We start from the raw sequence: 16,512 nt of genomic DNA, 5'->3' as shown, positions 1-16,512 counted from the left end.
ACCCTGGTTACAAACATATTTTTTGACATTTTTAAGATTTTTACAAAAATTGTTTATTATTATTTATTTTGTTATTTATTAAATTAATATATAGTACATAGTTACTGTAAATTAAATTTGAATTTTTCAAAAATTGAATATGATTTTAAATATCTGCATTAATAACAAAAAATAATTGAAATAATATTTTAATATTTTAACAAATTTTCAATCTTTAAAATAAAACTTTTCTGTAAAAATGTTAAATACATTCATAATCAGAGCTTAATATTTTCATATAATACATACATATAAACTAATTTAAAAATCTTAAAATTGCTTATTTTATAACTTAAAATTATTTCAAAAGTGTATATAATATACATAAATATAAAAAAGCTATACATTTGTACTACTTGTATACATTTTTTAAACAGTAATCAGTCATATTTAAATTAATTTGAAAATCACATAATTTCCTTTTTTAATTTTAAATTATTTTAGAAAGTGTTTCATTTATTTAAAATATATGTATATAAATAATTAAAAAAATGTTTGAAATTCCTTGATTTAAACTGTACAAAAGAATATAAAAAAATTCGAACTTAAATTTAAAATACTTGTTCAAAACATTCTACCTAAGTGGAAAAAAATAAAGTTTTCATAGATTATTTTATGTTAATATTTTTTATGCTTTTCAAAACAAAAACATTTCCAAATTACAAACTGTTTTTATCATACAATTTTAATATTTTATTTAAAAATTTCATTACACATACATAAATACAAAATAAATTCATATAAATATCACATACATATAAATTTCCGATGTACAAAATAAATCATCATCATAATATTTTTATGAGCCACGCATCCTAATCGCGACATAGCGCCAATTGTATAAGTGGCAACACCTTAATCGAAGACAGATCTGCTAATATTGCCTCAATATTATCTAGCGATGTGACCTGCAAGAGACTGTCTTTCCGGAAACTCAAAATAATTATGGCGAAGAGTGAGAGCACTTCCAAACTGTCGTAGCCAAGTATCTGTAAAAAAAACAAAAAAAAAAAATAAGAAAAATATTTTAATTTTGAAAAACAAAAACAATATTTTAACGCACCAAATCCCACAGTATAAGCAGCTGATCCGGCGGTAAATGGCCACTGAAGGCGCGCATGAGCCATTTGAAGACGACACGAATGCTAAAATGAAAGCGAATATGCTTGTTTAATATAAAAATGAGGTATGTGATATTATATATGATATTATTATATAATGAATTTGTAAGTGCTCATATGATTATTTATATAATTATATTATTTAAAGCAATTATATGGTATTTTGGCATTAAATGTGATGTGTAAGTTGCATGCCATAAAATGCGTTCATAAGATTTGCTTGAGATGAACAATTATTGTATCTGCAATATTAAGTTCGTGTGATTTGCTTTTTAAACTTTTTGTAATTTTGTTAATTTTTATTTTATATGTATTTTAAACTTGGCATGAGATCACAAAATTATATAATGTAATAAATCATGATTGTGTATAATATATGAGTTGAAGATGTGATTGCTTGATATAGAAACCTGTAATGCTTTGATGCGATGTCATGTGAAAATCAGCAAAATATGGTGTTTCTTCAAGAAATAGAGAAATATGTATAATGTAATATGAAAAGAAATAATTTAAAAGAAAATAGTATGACGTGATGTGACAAAATATTGTGATGTAATGATGTGATGTGTTTGTGAGTGTAATGTGATTTATGTGTTTGTTGGGATATTCCTGAAAGTGATATCTATAGCATTCTTTCTCTATATCTCTAATATACTACTCTAACTCATTGTAAAATACCATTGAGCGTGTGATTGTACTTCTTTAATTTTAAATATCATTTTACTGAGAATCATATATGGGGGTATGCACGAAAAAATATGATGAGCTGTAATAATAACGTATAATTTTAGGAGATTTTATATTGTCTTGTTAAAAAAATATGTGTTTGAAAGTATAAGTTTTGGTTGTGATGATGACGATGTGATATGATGTGATGCGGAGAGTCTTAGCTTTAATATACTCGTGTTATTGGGGATTATAAATTAATTAAAATTAAAATTATAATGAAACAGATCAACTATATTGAAGTATTATGTTTGTAGTTATACATAATAGGCATCGTACGATTACGTTATATAACTACATTACCACGATGCGAAGGTATATCGCATACTTATATCTAATCGTCAATGGCAAATGAAATTTTATAAAAGCAAATTCTTGTGATTTTTCATGTGAAACATTTAATAATTATCTTCATTTAAACATAAATATTAATATAACATAACATGTACATAAATTAATTCAATGTTAAGCAACGGACACAAAATAATTATATCTATGCATTATTTATATAAGATGATGTGATTTTAAGAGGTGATGTGATGTACTGCTTAAAATGTGATTTACTATGTATGTGTATTGTATAATGATATGATGTAAAGTAACCTTTAATCTATGGGCAAAAAGTAGTAAGACTTTTTAATTTAAATTTCGCGTGAAAACTTATTCGTAGAAATATTTTTTTCTAGGATGGTATGACATTTTGCGTGCGGAATCAAATTTGCGGTGCCGAAACGTTCAGAATGTTGGAATGTTGGGCGAGTAAGTGTTTTTTATTGGTACAAATTATTCAAAGCAGGTCGAGAACAACGTCCAGGACGGTCATCAGCATCAACTGATGACCAATACGTCAATAAAATAAAGGAATTGGTGCTTGAAAGTCGACGTTTAACAGTCAGAGATCTTTCTGGTATCGTTGGAATATCGAACGGATCAGTGAAAACAATTTCATTTGGGCCTAAAAAAAAGTGGAATCACGATTGGTTCTAACATCACTCAATTTTTTCGAAAAAGAGTATCGCGGTTACGTCTGTGAAACTATGCTTTACGACTACCAGAATGTCATAAAACGTATTAATACTGGCGATGACTCTTGGATCAACACGTCAAAGCAGATAAAAAATCAATTGATTTTCTTCGAGCTGTGATGCACTCCTAATTCGTTCCGACCGGCCAAACTGTCAACAAGGAATACTTTTTGAGGGTTATGCGTCGTTTGCGCGAAGCTATGCGTAAAAAGAGGCTGGAATTATGTGCCAAACTCTTGGTTTTTGATTCTTCGTGAGTTTTTCGACAAATTTTCAACCATTATCGTGTCGCAACCACCGTATTCGCCTGATTTATCTTCGTGTGACTTCTGGCTATTCAGCAAACTCAAACGACCGCTTTGGAGAAACTGTTTTAAGTCAATTGAAGCCACTAAACGTTAATCGGTACGCGCCATTCGGGAAATTGACTTTAACAACTGTTTGGAGAATTGGAAAAAACGCTGGTACAAGTGTATTGGGGTCAAGTGGGATTACTTTAGGAGGAAAACATAGATTTTGTTGAATAAATGAAGAATTTTTAAAATTACGAACAAAATCTTACTATTTTTTGCTCATAGTAGCAGTATCATATAGGCGCCAACACGATGTGATATATAACTAGGTACTAATGTTCAGAAAAATAATAAACGTAATGTACTGGATATGAGAATATGACATAATGTGATGAAATGTTTCATTGTGATTTTATATCATCTGATGTATTTTATGGCTTAATACCTAGAAAATAATATTGTGATGATGTGACATAATTGTAATGAAATATTTCGATGTGATTTCATATCATGTGATATATTGTTTTATATGCCTTAATATCTAGAAAATAATATTGTGATGATATGATATGATGTGATGAAATGTTGAGATGTGATTTTATATCATGTGATGTACTGATGTATTGTATGGCTTAATACCTAGAAAATCGTATTGTGTAATAACTAATAATGATTCATCTTGAGGTATAATTGCATGGCAGAGGGTTGATTTGCTTTTGTAAGATTTGATGCAATGATTTAGAAGCGATGCGATGTGATTGTGTGTTAAAATTATGCCATATTATGGCAAGGTATGGTGTATGGCGATAGTGAATGATATAACGTCATATGATATGATATGATACCATGTAAGCATTAGTTTACAGTGTGATGTGAAATTTCATTACTTCATATGATATATTCGATGTGATGGGAATGATTTGATTTTATACAATAACTAGCAGATTATGTATTAAATTATGATTTTTATCATTTCACCAGATATCACGAGAGTGTGAGTTATTTTCGAAACACAAATAATATGTTACAATGACAGGTGATCGATCTGTTGTTATTGTACGATGCATGCGAAAGTTTTTGAGCATTTGAACTGAAGTGAAATGTTGTTATTTAGGATAAAAATTTATTTGATATGAATTGAACAGATGAAAGTTGTTTTATTTTATATAAATAGGATGCTATTTAACTATTATATGATAATTTTTAATAAAATATTCTTACGGTTGTATTTGCAGTTCGCGAAAATGCGACCATAACAGCGGTTCATGTGTTTGCAGCAACTTCTCAAACAACAAACACAGGCTAACAATGCCCTGCAATGACAGTATTAATCACGTGAGTAACCTCAAAATACCATTAAGCTGGATAAGCCTGGATACTAACTTGTGGATGTGTATTTATTGTGGTCAAGCGATGGCAATAACGTATATAGAAGGCGCGAAATGTGAAGTACAAATTTATAGACGAATCATAAAGATAACAAAATGGTGCCGCTGAAAATGTAAAGCGTAATCAAGACAAAATCAACAGAAGAGATGTGAAGGAATTTCACTGTAGCTTACCAAACATGCAGATGCCGTGGAAGGGCACCACACCCGACGGCGGTCCTTCATAATTTCTACCCTTAACCGGATATTTCTCAAACTGTATTTGATTGGCGATTTCTGTGTCGCGTGAGAAGCAAAGCATAATCTGATAGAGCACATCTTCGAAAACAAAATACTGATCATCATTGGAAGCAGTCAATTGAATATCCTTGAAGATAAGCTTGTCCACAATATGATCGGTGGTTAAAACTTTGTTGCGCAAACGCGCCCAGTGATCGCATTCCTAAAGTGAGAATAAAGAAAAGTGAAATAATTAGTGAAGTAAATGAATGAGTGTAGAAAAGTATATAAAAAATGTGTTGAAAAGTGAGAGCAAAGAAAAGTGAAAGAGTGAGTGCAGTAAAGCATACAAATGTGAGAGAAGTGTATAAAAAATGTGTTGAGTGATATCTAATATGAATGAAAAAGATCGTAAGTGATCATAAAGTTCAGTGTTTCTAAAAAAATATGAAAGTGATGTTTGACAGCAACCACCAACCACCGCTCACCAACCTGTCCATTCATGTAACTGCCATGCGACAGCACAAAAGACCAGAGTTCGCCACGAAAAGGTGCTGGCGTCCTGCCCTTCTTCAGAAAGTGTTGACAAAGTGGCGCTTGCTTGGTGTCCAGTATGCGTTTACATTGTGTGGGTAAGTCTAAATTATTTGTTGTACCCTCTTTGCGAAACAATTCAGCGAATAATAGACGCTTGAAGTGGCGATAAGTTTATTTGACATGATTATTATTATTATTTATTATTATTACTACAAAATATGCTATTTTACCAATTCGAAAAGGTTTTTGACAGGCAATTCGATGTGTGAGAACTCCCAGTTAGGCACTTGTCTATAAAAACAATTCCAAAGTTATTGTTATAAAATTTAAATTTGTTTATAGGCAAAAATGTGTGAAAATAATGAGGAAAAATGTACACAAACTCAGTGTCTTCGGGCGGTTTTTGTGGGCCCTTGAGTGAGAGTAGCACATCCAAGAGATCCTTTGGCGCATAGACGGGTCGGTAGTTGGAAAGATCTAGTAAGGTGGTAGAAAGCATATTTGTTATAAAGTACTGTAATTGTGTGCAAAAAAAATATTTTGGAATAATTTTTGTATGTAATGTTGTTTCTTTTAGTCTAGAACTTTTTAAATTGGTCTGAAGCGTAACTTGCCAAACACATAAGATAATTAATAGACGGAGAGATCGAATTACCATTCATCAATGCACCAAATAGCAATATTCTCAATGTCTTATGATAGGTTGTGGTCTTGACTTCAACTCGTTGTATCTTAGTCTCAAACCATATCCTCTTTTAAAGTCAGTTAGGAAAAACCAATCCAAATGTATTTAACTGACTTACCTAAATTCGTTTTTGTCTGAGAAAAAATGTACAGTGGTGTTATTCAAAGAATTGCCTATCTGTAGCCATAACATTTTCCCATGTTTCTGGCAATTTGTGGATTGCTTTCCAAAAGAGCTGTGTCGGTTTGACGGCCAAGAATGAATCAAGCAAATAGAAATGGTGTAGAAATAGCTGGTCGGCCAGGTTCAGATATAATTTCTGAGTTTGGGATTTTCGTAATGGATCCACTTTTATCACCGGTCAAAAGTCGATGTCCTGTTTTAATGTGAACCGTATTTCAGTTAGATCGTTCTGCATCGACCGGAGCAATGGTTGTCAGAAGGACAAGGTCTGGCCTAAAAAACCTCAATGGCCCCTTTTGCTTTAGATTTGGCGTAGAATTAGCTGGTCGGCCCGGTTCAGATTTGATTTTTGGGTTTTGGATTTTTGTAATGGATCCACTTTTCATCACCCGTCACAAGTCCTGTTTTAATATTAACCGTATTTCAGTCAGGTCGTTCTGCATTGACCGGAGCAAATGGTTGTCAGAAGGACAAGGCCTGGCCTAAAAAATCTCAATGGCCCCTTTTGCTTTAGATTTGGCGTAGAATTCGCTGGTCGGCGAGGTTCAGATATGATTTTCGAGTATGGGATTTTCGTAATGGATCCAGTTTTCATCACCGGTCACTATCCGATGGAAAAATGATTTCTTTTCATAACGTTCAAGCAGCATTTCTGACAGGCAAAAGCGTCTTTCAACATCTCTTGACCCCAATTCATATGACACCCAGTAGTATTAGTTTTGGATCTATCCGATTGTTTTTAAACGGTTTTAAATGGCTTCTCTAGTGACTTCTAAATATTCTGGGATCTTTGGGAACTGATGTTTTACGGCTAGATTTCAATACGTTGAAGTAATAAGCAAGTAATAACTTGTCGAATATTAAAAAAATATATGGTCGCCTAAAGAGCTTAAGAGGATCTTTGTTAATCTCTTCTCTCTTTAACGAAGGGATGAGTCTAACGCTAATCAACCGAAGCGAACCGATTAGTATTTTTCACCTACATATATGGTAGCTCTGATAGCATAAGAAATTATAGCCACTTTTCCGAAAACTCCCCAGAAAAGAGTATCCTGATGTCCATTCAGTTTTTGAATATACATACCTCTACAAAGTATACCGTATCTTCTTTTATTCAGTTCAATTGAAATTCAATATACGATTGCCCAATGAAAGTTCAAAATTCATAACTTCAAAATGACTCTTTCACTTCGATTCACTTACCAATTGTATAATTGCTTAACTCTTCCCATTTACTAATCAACTCATCGCGATCCATCACGGCGCGAGGCTGTCCATGCAGCGGCATACTCAACTCGGCGCACATTGCATTCAAACTTTTACGCACACGTCGATCCCATTGTACAGCCGAGCGTCGCAGATAGGCCAACGGGTCGGCGCTATGTCCTAACTTCTCCTGAGACTTTGTCTCTGTAATTAGTGTGTTACGAACTAAATGGAATACTATGTTGCGGATTTCCGTTTCGAGACCAGTCGATTTGATGGCATCCTCTAGGGTATTGCGTAGGTCATTTTTGTCAACTCCTGGGCTGCAAGCTAGTATCTAAGTGAAAGCATAAGTGGACTGTAGCCATTAAAGGTGGATTATATTGATTTTCCTTTCGTATACCTGTACTTTTTTGAAAATCTCATCGTAATTTTTCATTGCTTTTATGGCAACGGCCAGCTTTTGCGCCGTGTGATGTATGCTGGCATCACGTAATTCCTCCATTTCCGTTACAAGAGTTAAACAAATCGCAATATTTGAAATCTAAAAGATATATGCGTATTGTATGCGTAAAATTTTGAAGAGAACTTTCTTTTCAATCTGGATCAATGATTTAATTATTAAAAAGTTTATCAATAAAATTTATACGTTTGTCTTTCATCGAATTGTTATTGTTTGTTGTTTGAGTTTTTCTACATTTTCTGTCGTGTGTTTATCGATCAAATTGTTGTGAATGAAAATTGAAGCAACTTCTATGACAACCAATAGTGTTGGTGAATGCTCGCATTTATTTTTATGCTCTTGTAACATGTTGCTATAGAGTATAATAGTTTTGTTCACCTAACGGTTGTATGTATCACCTAAAACTAAGCGAAAGAGATATTGGGTTATATACATACATATATATAAATGACTAGCATGACAAGAAAAGTTGAAATCTGGTTGTCTGTCTGTCTGTCCGTCCGTCCATACGTCCGTGCAAGCTGTAACTTGAGTAAAAATTTAGATATCTTGATGAAATTTGGTACACATGTTTCATGGCAAAAAAATGTAACGAGTTCCTAGATGTGCGTAGTCAAACCACTGCCACGCCCACAAAACCTATAAAGTGCCATAACTAAGCACTAAAATAAGACATAGAACTATAATTTGGTACAACATCAGGGCCAACTGCGGGTTGAAAATTTTGAAAAAGAGGGCATGGTGCAGTCCTCTAATAGGTTTAATGTACATAACTCCTAAATCACTTAAGCTACAACAGCCAAATTCGCTTAGGACAATTCTCATAAGAACTGTTATCAACAGTGTGAAAATGGATGAAATCAGATGATAACTCCGCCTCTCCCCATTTATCGGTACTGTTGAAAACAACTTAAAGCGCGAGAAATCTATAACTAAATATGCCGGAGACATTAAATTTTACCTCCGAGATGGTATAAGGAGGCTTTAAGTGAGTCAATGTAAAAATTGGACAATGGGCGTGGCCGCCCACTTTTCGGCAACATCACATATCTCGGGATCTGCTTGACCGATTTCGACCAAATTCGTGGCTTTCTTCTCACACATTCCTATGTCACAGTGCGAAAATGAGCGAAATCGGACTGCAACCACTCCATATAACACAATTTGAAATTCCATCTGATTTCCTTTCGAGTGTACAAATGAAGAAGCAATTTATATAGCGGAATAGAACTATGCACGAATAATGCCTTTAAAGTATGCCAACTTATCTCTAATAAAGTCCAGCGAAAAATTTTAAAGTCCCTAGGTACCGAATATTTGGACCCCAGTACCTAAAGTGGCCTTTTGACCGAAAATATCAGTCAATGTTCGGGGTATACAATTACAAATATACAATTGAAATTCAGAGACAATATTTACCTGATAATAGTATTTCTGTGCATCAAAAATTGGTTGAATCGTGTCAGTACGTTCGCGTACCTAATACAACGATTTTCGATCTTCCGGATGACTTCGTACCGCATATATCGGCCAATATGTGAGTTATCTTAATGAAACTCGTCATTGAGCATGTCTTTCTCATAACACTCAATCTTTGTGCCTAAAATGAATAGAATTGGGCGAAAACTTGACCTAGTCGCCATATAAAAAAAAACATAACATCCGGGTAACCTTACTCCACTGGATTGGTGATGGTACCTTAATGAACAGGGAACATATTATTAGTATGTAGCATATTAGTAGAAGGTAGTATTGGCAAAAATAAATAAAATCGTGTTAATCAACTCAACTCCCATATATTATACTCATGAGTATAATGACTTTTGTTATTTTATACAGTTGAACTTCCATAACTCGAACTATTGAGTTGGGAATAGAAGTCAAATTTCCTTCCTTAACTCGTAGTCTCTCTAACTCGAAGTCTTTTTGTGGATTATGGTGACGTTTTGCACCTTAAGGCGCTATACCAGTGTGACGTATTAAAAATTAGGCGATTTTCATGAATTTTTATAAGAAAAAGTACGCGATTGAATACTTCGAACTTCTTTGAACGTAATAAGGTATATTTTCAACTATATTTTGAGATTTTTTTTTTACAAAAATGTTGGAAAATAACGGATTTATGGGCTGTCGTCGGAGGTGTCAAAAAAAAAGTGCCCTAACTGCTGGCATGATTCCGGCCGAATGAGTTGCTGAAACAAAAAAATTTGAAAAGTTTATTAAACTTAAAGATATTTCCTATACAATGACCTACGATCGTTGAAAAATATCAATAATTAACAAAATGGCGTAACTTTGGAAAAAAAATAGTTTTTTTAGGTAAAAAATTGTCGTTTTTTTAATGCCAAATTGACAATTTTCAATTAATCAAAAAGATCGTAGGTCATTGTATTCAAAAATACTCAGTTTTAATTTGAAGTCGATCGGTCAATTTCTCGTTGAGTTATGACGCTAGCAATTTTGAAAAATGTCCTTTCGAGAAAAACGCGTTTAAAGTTTCACTTACATATGTTTGCACCTCGGAGCGGTCGCTCTTTAGAACGCTGCCATCCAAAAACTATTCAAGATACGACATTACCGATTTCACAGGATATTTATGGAAATATAAGCTATCGAAAAAGCAAATAAAAAATTTTTTTTTTTGAAAGTGTCACACTGGTGTAGCCGCTTAAGGTATTTCCCTGGCTTTGATTCTTGCAAGTTACAAGAGTATACAAAATTTTGTTGCGAATGTTACATAATGCATTTATTAATCAAATCGGACCAAACCGATACAGACTTTTATGAAAGCAGGAATTTGAAGTCAAATATTGAAAACAAAATATACTCTTTCTTTCACATTTTTATCTCGGTTGCACTAAAAAGTTCAACAATTTAAACTATAAAAATGATTAGCATAATTATCGGAGGAAATTATAATAGAGATAGTTGTACATATGTATGTACATACATATAATGTACCATACAACGCACCGACCAATCTTAAATCATTTATCCTTACGAAATTTGGCCTCGATTCTAAAACACTCGAAATTCGGGTCTCTGTACTAGAATAAATAATAATAATTTTTACTTAATCATAAATTTTCTTATAAAATTACGCTTCACACAATTTGCATTTGGCCTTTCTACTTCATAATTACCGTTTCAAACCAATAGAAGGCCACTTATTATCTGCCGTCGTATTGACGAATGAAAATTAATTCCGAATGTCTCACGTGTTGAGTGAAAATTTTCGCATGAAAACGCATAACATATCAGTCAAGTGAGAAATTGTACGCCCACACCAAATTATACATAAAAATATGTACGCATGTATGTGGCTTGAGACAAATTTGCCGCACTATTTACTCGTAAATAAACAAGCGCTATATGCAAATAGCATATAAATTCTTATTATTGCCCATTTGAATGTTTGAATGAGTGCGTTTCCAAGTCAACCTGACGCACTCGCCTATAATTATGTGTGACTGGTCGAAGGAGTAGAGCATAAGCATGTATGTATGTACTCGTATATATAGTAGAGATGTGTGTTCGCTTATTAAAAATATCACATGGTGGTTGCCAGTTAATCACTTCTCTCATTTGTCTTCCCGTGACCAAAGAGTGACTTATGAGTGGGGAAACTCACAGATTTACCTATACCTACATATGTATGTATGTATAATATATGTATGATCTACCTCAAGAAGTGTGTATGATTTTTGCATAACAGATATAATAATTTTCCATTCATATATGTACTTATATTCTTATGAGCTTATGCATCACTTATGCGATTTTTTTTTCGTTTCTTTCTTATTGGAACTTATTTATTTTGGCAAAACTTATTGCGGCTATTTTAAGTTTGAAAATTTGGAAAATATATTAGGTATGACTATTTTTATTTTCGTTTTTGTGAAATGCATTGTTAGGTGCTGACATCAACATGTGTTGAAATCATATATCATTATGTGAAATTTGTCGAAGATATATTTATGTATTTCTAAATGATGCTTTAGTTAATTGAAATGAACAGTTTAGTGTGTGTGCGCGTGTGTTTTAAAAATAATTGAATCGCGAAGTACATGTTAAACATGTACCCTTCAAATAGAGGCTTCTACAATGTTTATTTTCCACATATTATATTAATGGCTGATGGATTGTGTGAGAGCATTTCTCATGTCAGAAACACAATTACAAGGTTTGACTTTGCTTGCCCCAAGGCTTCGTTTGTTAAAAATTGACTTTATTTTTATTTATTTAATTATTTGACCCACAGAGAATTATTCACTAATTCGACCATTTTTACTTGGTCACGCAGAAATGTGAGCCGATGTGCTGACATGTTAAAACAGCACTTTTTTCTTCAGCAATGTGGTCTTATTTTCTTTGAAACGAGTCATTAATTAGGCATAGTAGTGTCCTGTGACTGCTCTGCCATTCTGAAGGTAGCTGATCTGAATCGCGCCTAAGTTCTAAGCTATAGATAGAAAATTGAGGCTTTGCACTGCGACCTATGGTCTAGTGTGCACTCTCTTATATCACATATGGTCACAAAGGTCCAGCATGCTGAACAATTCCAGGCGCCTGCTGAGTGCGACTGAGATGATGTAATCCCTGTCCAGGCTTCTGCAAATTGCTGGGCAGTCCAGAATTAGGTGTTCTGGAGTTTCCTGTTCCATGTCGCAGACCCGCAGTTTACGCAAAAGACTATGACCATGTTGGAGAAGCTACCTGAACTGCAGTGCCTTGTATAGAACGGGACAAGGAGGCGGAATTTGTCTCGGGGAAGGTTGATCATTTCTTTAAACCTTGTAAGTTTGTATCTTCCCAGAAGTAGCTTTGCATGGCGCATTCCTGCTGTCTGCTGCCAATGCTGTTCCCTCTCCACTCTGTCCTCCATGCGGAGCAACTCCTTTATAGTGTGGTATCGCACCTCAATTCATGATTGTATCCTCATCATCTTGAACGCTGCCGCAGAGCGGGCTGATTCGACGACATCTGTCTGAAACCTAGTTAGGTATTAGACCACTTGGTGAGATCCTTTCTGATCCGGACGGAGCTTTTCGTATTGCTCAACTTCAGTTTACACAACCGTATTAGTTTAGCGGGGATACCAAATTCAGACATCGCGTCATAAAGGCAACTCATTTTCATTTTTTGAAATCGACGAAGACACGAGTGATCTTTTGCTCCAACGTCTGAATCAAAGCTGAAACTCTTCAGATTGTTCTTCGTTCCAAATGAGGTAATTTTACTTGTTTGCGTACCCATTGAACCAGAAAAGGGCTTCATCGCTGAGCTTTTGAAAAGCCCATAGAAGAGAAGCAATGTCGCTTAAGAAGGTCGATCTACTTCAGTTCTTGCACTACATATCGTTTTTTTATACATTCAATTAAAGATCTCGACATAAAATGATTCAAGTCGTTCCACTTACGTATAGTAAGTCCGCGTTGCTGCGAACGGCACCGAATCGACTATCCACGCTTTTTGTGGACACTCTCAGCTACGGCTGCTATTTTCCTTCACCGCGTGCTGGACGTGGTCTATTCGAATATTATCCAATAATGAACGCTGGGTCTCAAGATGGGTGATGGTGTTGCGAATAGTACGCTCAGTAGGTCGATTATGCTGACCATAAGTTGAGCGAAGCGCGCGAAACACGTTCTTTACAGAACGTAAATTTGTCATTATAAAGTTGAACGATTTGAAAACGTTGTTCAGGCATTAGTATTTCAATGATGATATTCAAAATGATACTGAACAAAAATAACACGACAGCTTGGCACGAATCACGCGTGATCTGTCAAAAAATGGCTGTTGAAAAAAGTACCTCTATTGGGATCACACGTTATAATGGTTTGTCAAAAAAGTCTTGTGGTATTTTCGCTAGTTGGCGCTAAAAGCGCGTAGTTCTAGTTTTATTCGTCGCATCGGGTCATGCTATACCTTTTTGGAAAGCTCAGTTCACGCGCTAACACGTGTTTGATTAATTGTCGTTTCTTTTAAGTCGTTCGTGAGTTATAGCGTCGCAAACATGGAGCAAAATAAAGAGAAAATACGGCATATTTTACAGTACTACTACGATAAAGGCAAAAATGCATCTCAAGCCGCCAATAAAATTTGTGCAGTTTATGGACCCGATACAGTTTCCATTTCCACCGCACAACGATGGTTTCAACGTTTTCGTTCTGGTGGTTCGATGCGCCACGTTCCGGAAGGCCTGTCATCGAAAATTGCGATAAAATCGCTGAATTGGTCGAAAGAGACCGGCTTAGTAGCAGCCGTAGCATCGGTCAAGAGCTGGGCATGACTCATCAAAAATTCATTTCAATTTCAATAAAAATACCGCAAGACTTTTTTGACAACCCATTATATAAATAGTTGTGGAAAGATTGGAAAAATGTAAATTGTCATCTTAGGTGTGTAATTCCCTCTATCAAGGGTCTTCAAAGTTGTTGTCTGACAAGATACATTTTCGTCACGAATATACTTAAACTTTGCTGGCAATATTTTCGATAATTTGGCATTGCTTCGCAAAACAACAGTCCTTCCTCCTCGCCTCAGCTGTTTGTCCATTTGGTGCCACACCTACTAAATTCCATACGTAATTCTTTTCATCTCAATTGTCACGCTGTTTATTTGTCGAATAATTATTTATATTTATACTTAGGAACATTTGTACTTATTTAAAAACATTACTGAAGAGAATAATACAAAGTTTTTATAACCATTTAAATTTCTGCTTGTAAACAACTATATTTTCAGTGTCAGAGATATAGTATTTATTTTTAGCAAGATACGAGTATGTTTATACTACAGAGTAAAATGATGAATATTTCCCTTCTGTCTTGGATAATTGGTTGCCAAGTATTTATTTCAGTTTGCGTTGGGCGTGACAGTGATTTGTAAGAATATCTGACAGAATCATTAGACTGCCCTGTAGTTGGAATAATATGTCGTCACCTGAAATGCAAAATAACGTAACAACATTTTCGGAAATTTACAGAGGCATGAATGAAACACGAAATAAAATGGAACATGAGTGAAACAAAATTTTAATATTGGTTAAAACTATGTAGTTTATATTTCATCGGAGAACCAGAAAATGTTGAACATATGTAATATTTTGTATGTAATTTGAAGTAGTGAAGCGTAATCAATAAGACATTCAATTTCGAATTTTTTGTTGATACGATATTTTGCATTTCAGGTGACGATGTATATTAAATAAATTTTTCTGTAGCATTGTCTTTAAGAAAACACCATTTGCGATTCTAGAGAAATATTCTATTCAGCAAAAGCATTACATATATTTTTTAAGTCGGACTATTTTCTTTTACTAATGAACTTTGAAAGATTATAACTTGAACCCTCCCTGACATTAAAGTCGCCAAGCAAGATTTTAACATCATGGCCGGTGCAGCTCTCTTACGTGCGCTCTAAACTATCATAGAAGAGATCTTTGCTCTCATCGTCCTTCTCTTCCGTCGGAGCGTAAACGCAAATCTGCGATGTCCCATCCATCGCACTTCTTGGACGGCGGTGAAGTCAGCCTTTACTCTTGCGAGGACATCAACCAGCTGGGCAGCGGCACCTTCCCAAATAAGGGCACAGACATTTCAGATGCATGCCCTTATATCGTAATCCTTAATGCGTTTGCCACGATCCTCATCAAAAGGAGGCTCTCTCATCCGAAGCTATTGCTTCCTTTTCATTGGGGTTCGTGTTTTACGTGGTGGGTACCAAAACCCAGCGCACAACCCTGGGGAAGGATGGTTCGCCTTTTCACTTTAATTTGCCTTCAAACGGACGTTCTTTGACTATCCAAAGGATACTTGGTCTAAGATCGGAAGTCGAGAGCTGCTCGAGCCATATGTAAAAGAATCGTTTCTGGCCACTCCCAAGTGAATAGAAAGCTTAGAAAACTTTTCTCACCTGCGTGAACTTCTACACATGACTCCATCCTCCAGCATATACCACAGTTTAATGTGCGATACCGATTCACATATTATCCCAGTTCTCTGTTCCCATATACATACCATTAATCCAAAATGAAATTGGGACTTTCCATCCTTTGAGTTAATAATGTTTAATTCTTTCGCATCATTTTTATATCACTATCCGACTGACTGTCTGTCTTTGCGTCCGTCCGTTTAAGCTGAGTAAAAAAATTTAGATAAAAAAATTAAAAGTTCGTAAATGGCCGTAATCGGACCACTGCCTCGCCCACAAAACGTCATTAATCAAATGCCTTTAATAGATATAGAACTGTAATTTGGTACAGGGGATCGCAGCAGCAAAGGTCATCTATGGGGAAAAAAACTTTTGAAAAAGTGGTACGGAGTCACACTCTAAGAATTTTAATGTACACAATCAAATTTACTTAGCGCAAATATTACAAAACCTACCGACGCACATTTGGAAGGAAGGGCTAAGTTCGGGTGCGTAGGGGGTAGTATCGACCAGATTTTATCTATTTTTGCTCATCCCACATACTACTAATATGCCACATACTCAAAAATATGTTCACTGGTTTTCATTAAGGTACCTTACACACAATCGCCAATCATATGGAGCAAGGCCATGTGGATGTTCAAAAATCTTGGTAATAGTTGTATGGAGGGAGGATCAAGTTTTCGCCC

The 16,512-nt window shown here is 34.7% G+C and overlaps 2 protein-coding genes across 5 annotated transcripts in view; one reads left to right on the top strand and one right to left on the bottom strand.

The window, feature by feature from the left end:
- The window catches only part of LOC120767387 (troponin C), a 42,704-nt gene that overhangs the window by 5,119 nt on the left and 21,073 nt on the right, over positions 1–16,512 (top strand). Inside the window, exons 1-2 of one of the 2 annotated variants that reach the window (XM_040093393.1) lie at positions 1,137–1,225; positions 4,440–5,443. The exons of the other annotated variant lie outside the window; for it this stretch is intronic. The gene's annotated coding sequence lies outside the window, so the exon portion shown is untranslated. Of the gene's footprint in view, positions 1–1,136; positions 1,226–4,439; positions 5,444–16,512 lie in introns of those variants that run through there. 2 annotated transcript variants of the gene reach the window in all.
- Positions 773–8,127, bottom strand: LOC120767384 (TBC1 domain family member 19). Of its 3 annotated transcripts, XM_040093389.1 has the most exons (11): positions 8,072–8,127; positions 7,826–7,966; positions 7,420–7,759; positions 5,726–5,825; positions 5,579–5,639; positions 5,304–5,501; positions 4,767–5,034; positions 4,588–4,697; positions 4,426–4,517; positions 1,103–1,184; positions 773–1,028 (listed from the first exon to the last, which is right to left on the bottom strand). In XM_040093389.1, exons 2-11 carry the CDS (start codon positions 7,925–7,927, stop codon positions 855–857), a joined length of 1,527 nt encoding a protein of 508 aa, XP_039949323.1. In that variant the 5' UTR covers positions 7,928–7,966; positions 8,072–8,127; the 3' UTR covers positions 773–854. The 3 variants fall into 3 exon arrangements, with proteins under 3 accessions (XP_039949323.1, XP_039949322.1, XP_039949324.1); XM_040093388.1 differs by having other exon boundaries at positions 7,826–8,110; XM_040093390.1 differs by having other exon boundaries at positions 5,732–5,825; positions 7,826–8,110.

The sequence above is a fragment of the Bactrocera tryoni genome, chromosome 2 (genome assembly GCF_016617805.1).
Source record: "Bactrocera tryoni isolate S06 chromosome 2, CSIRO_BtryS06_freeze2, whole genome shotgun sequence".
Taxonomy (NCBI): domain Eukaryota; kingdom Metazoa; phylum Arthropoda; class Insecta; order Diptera; family Tephritidae; genus Bactrocera; species Bactrocera tryoni.
The sequence above is the reverse complement of the archived record's forward strand: the minus strand, read 5'-3'. Positions and strand labels throughout refer to the sequence as shown.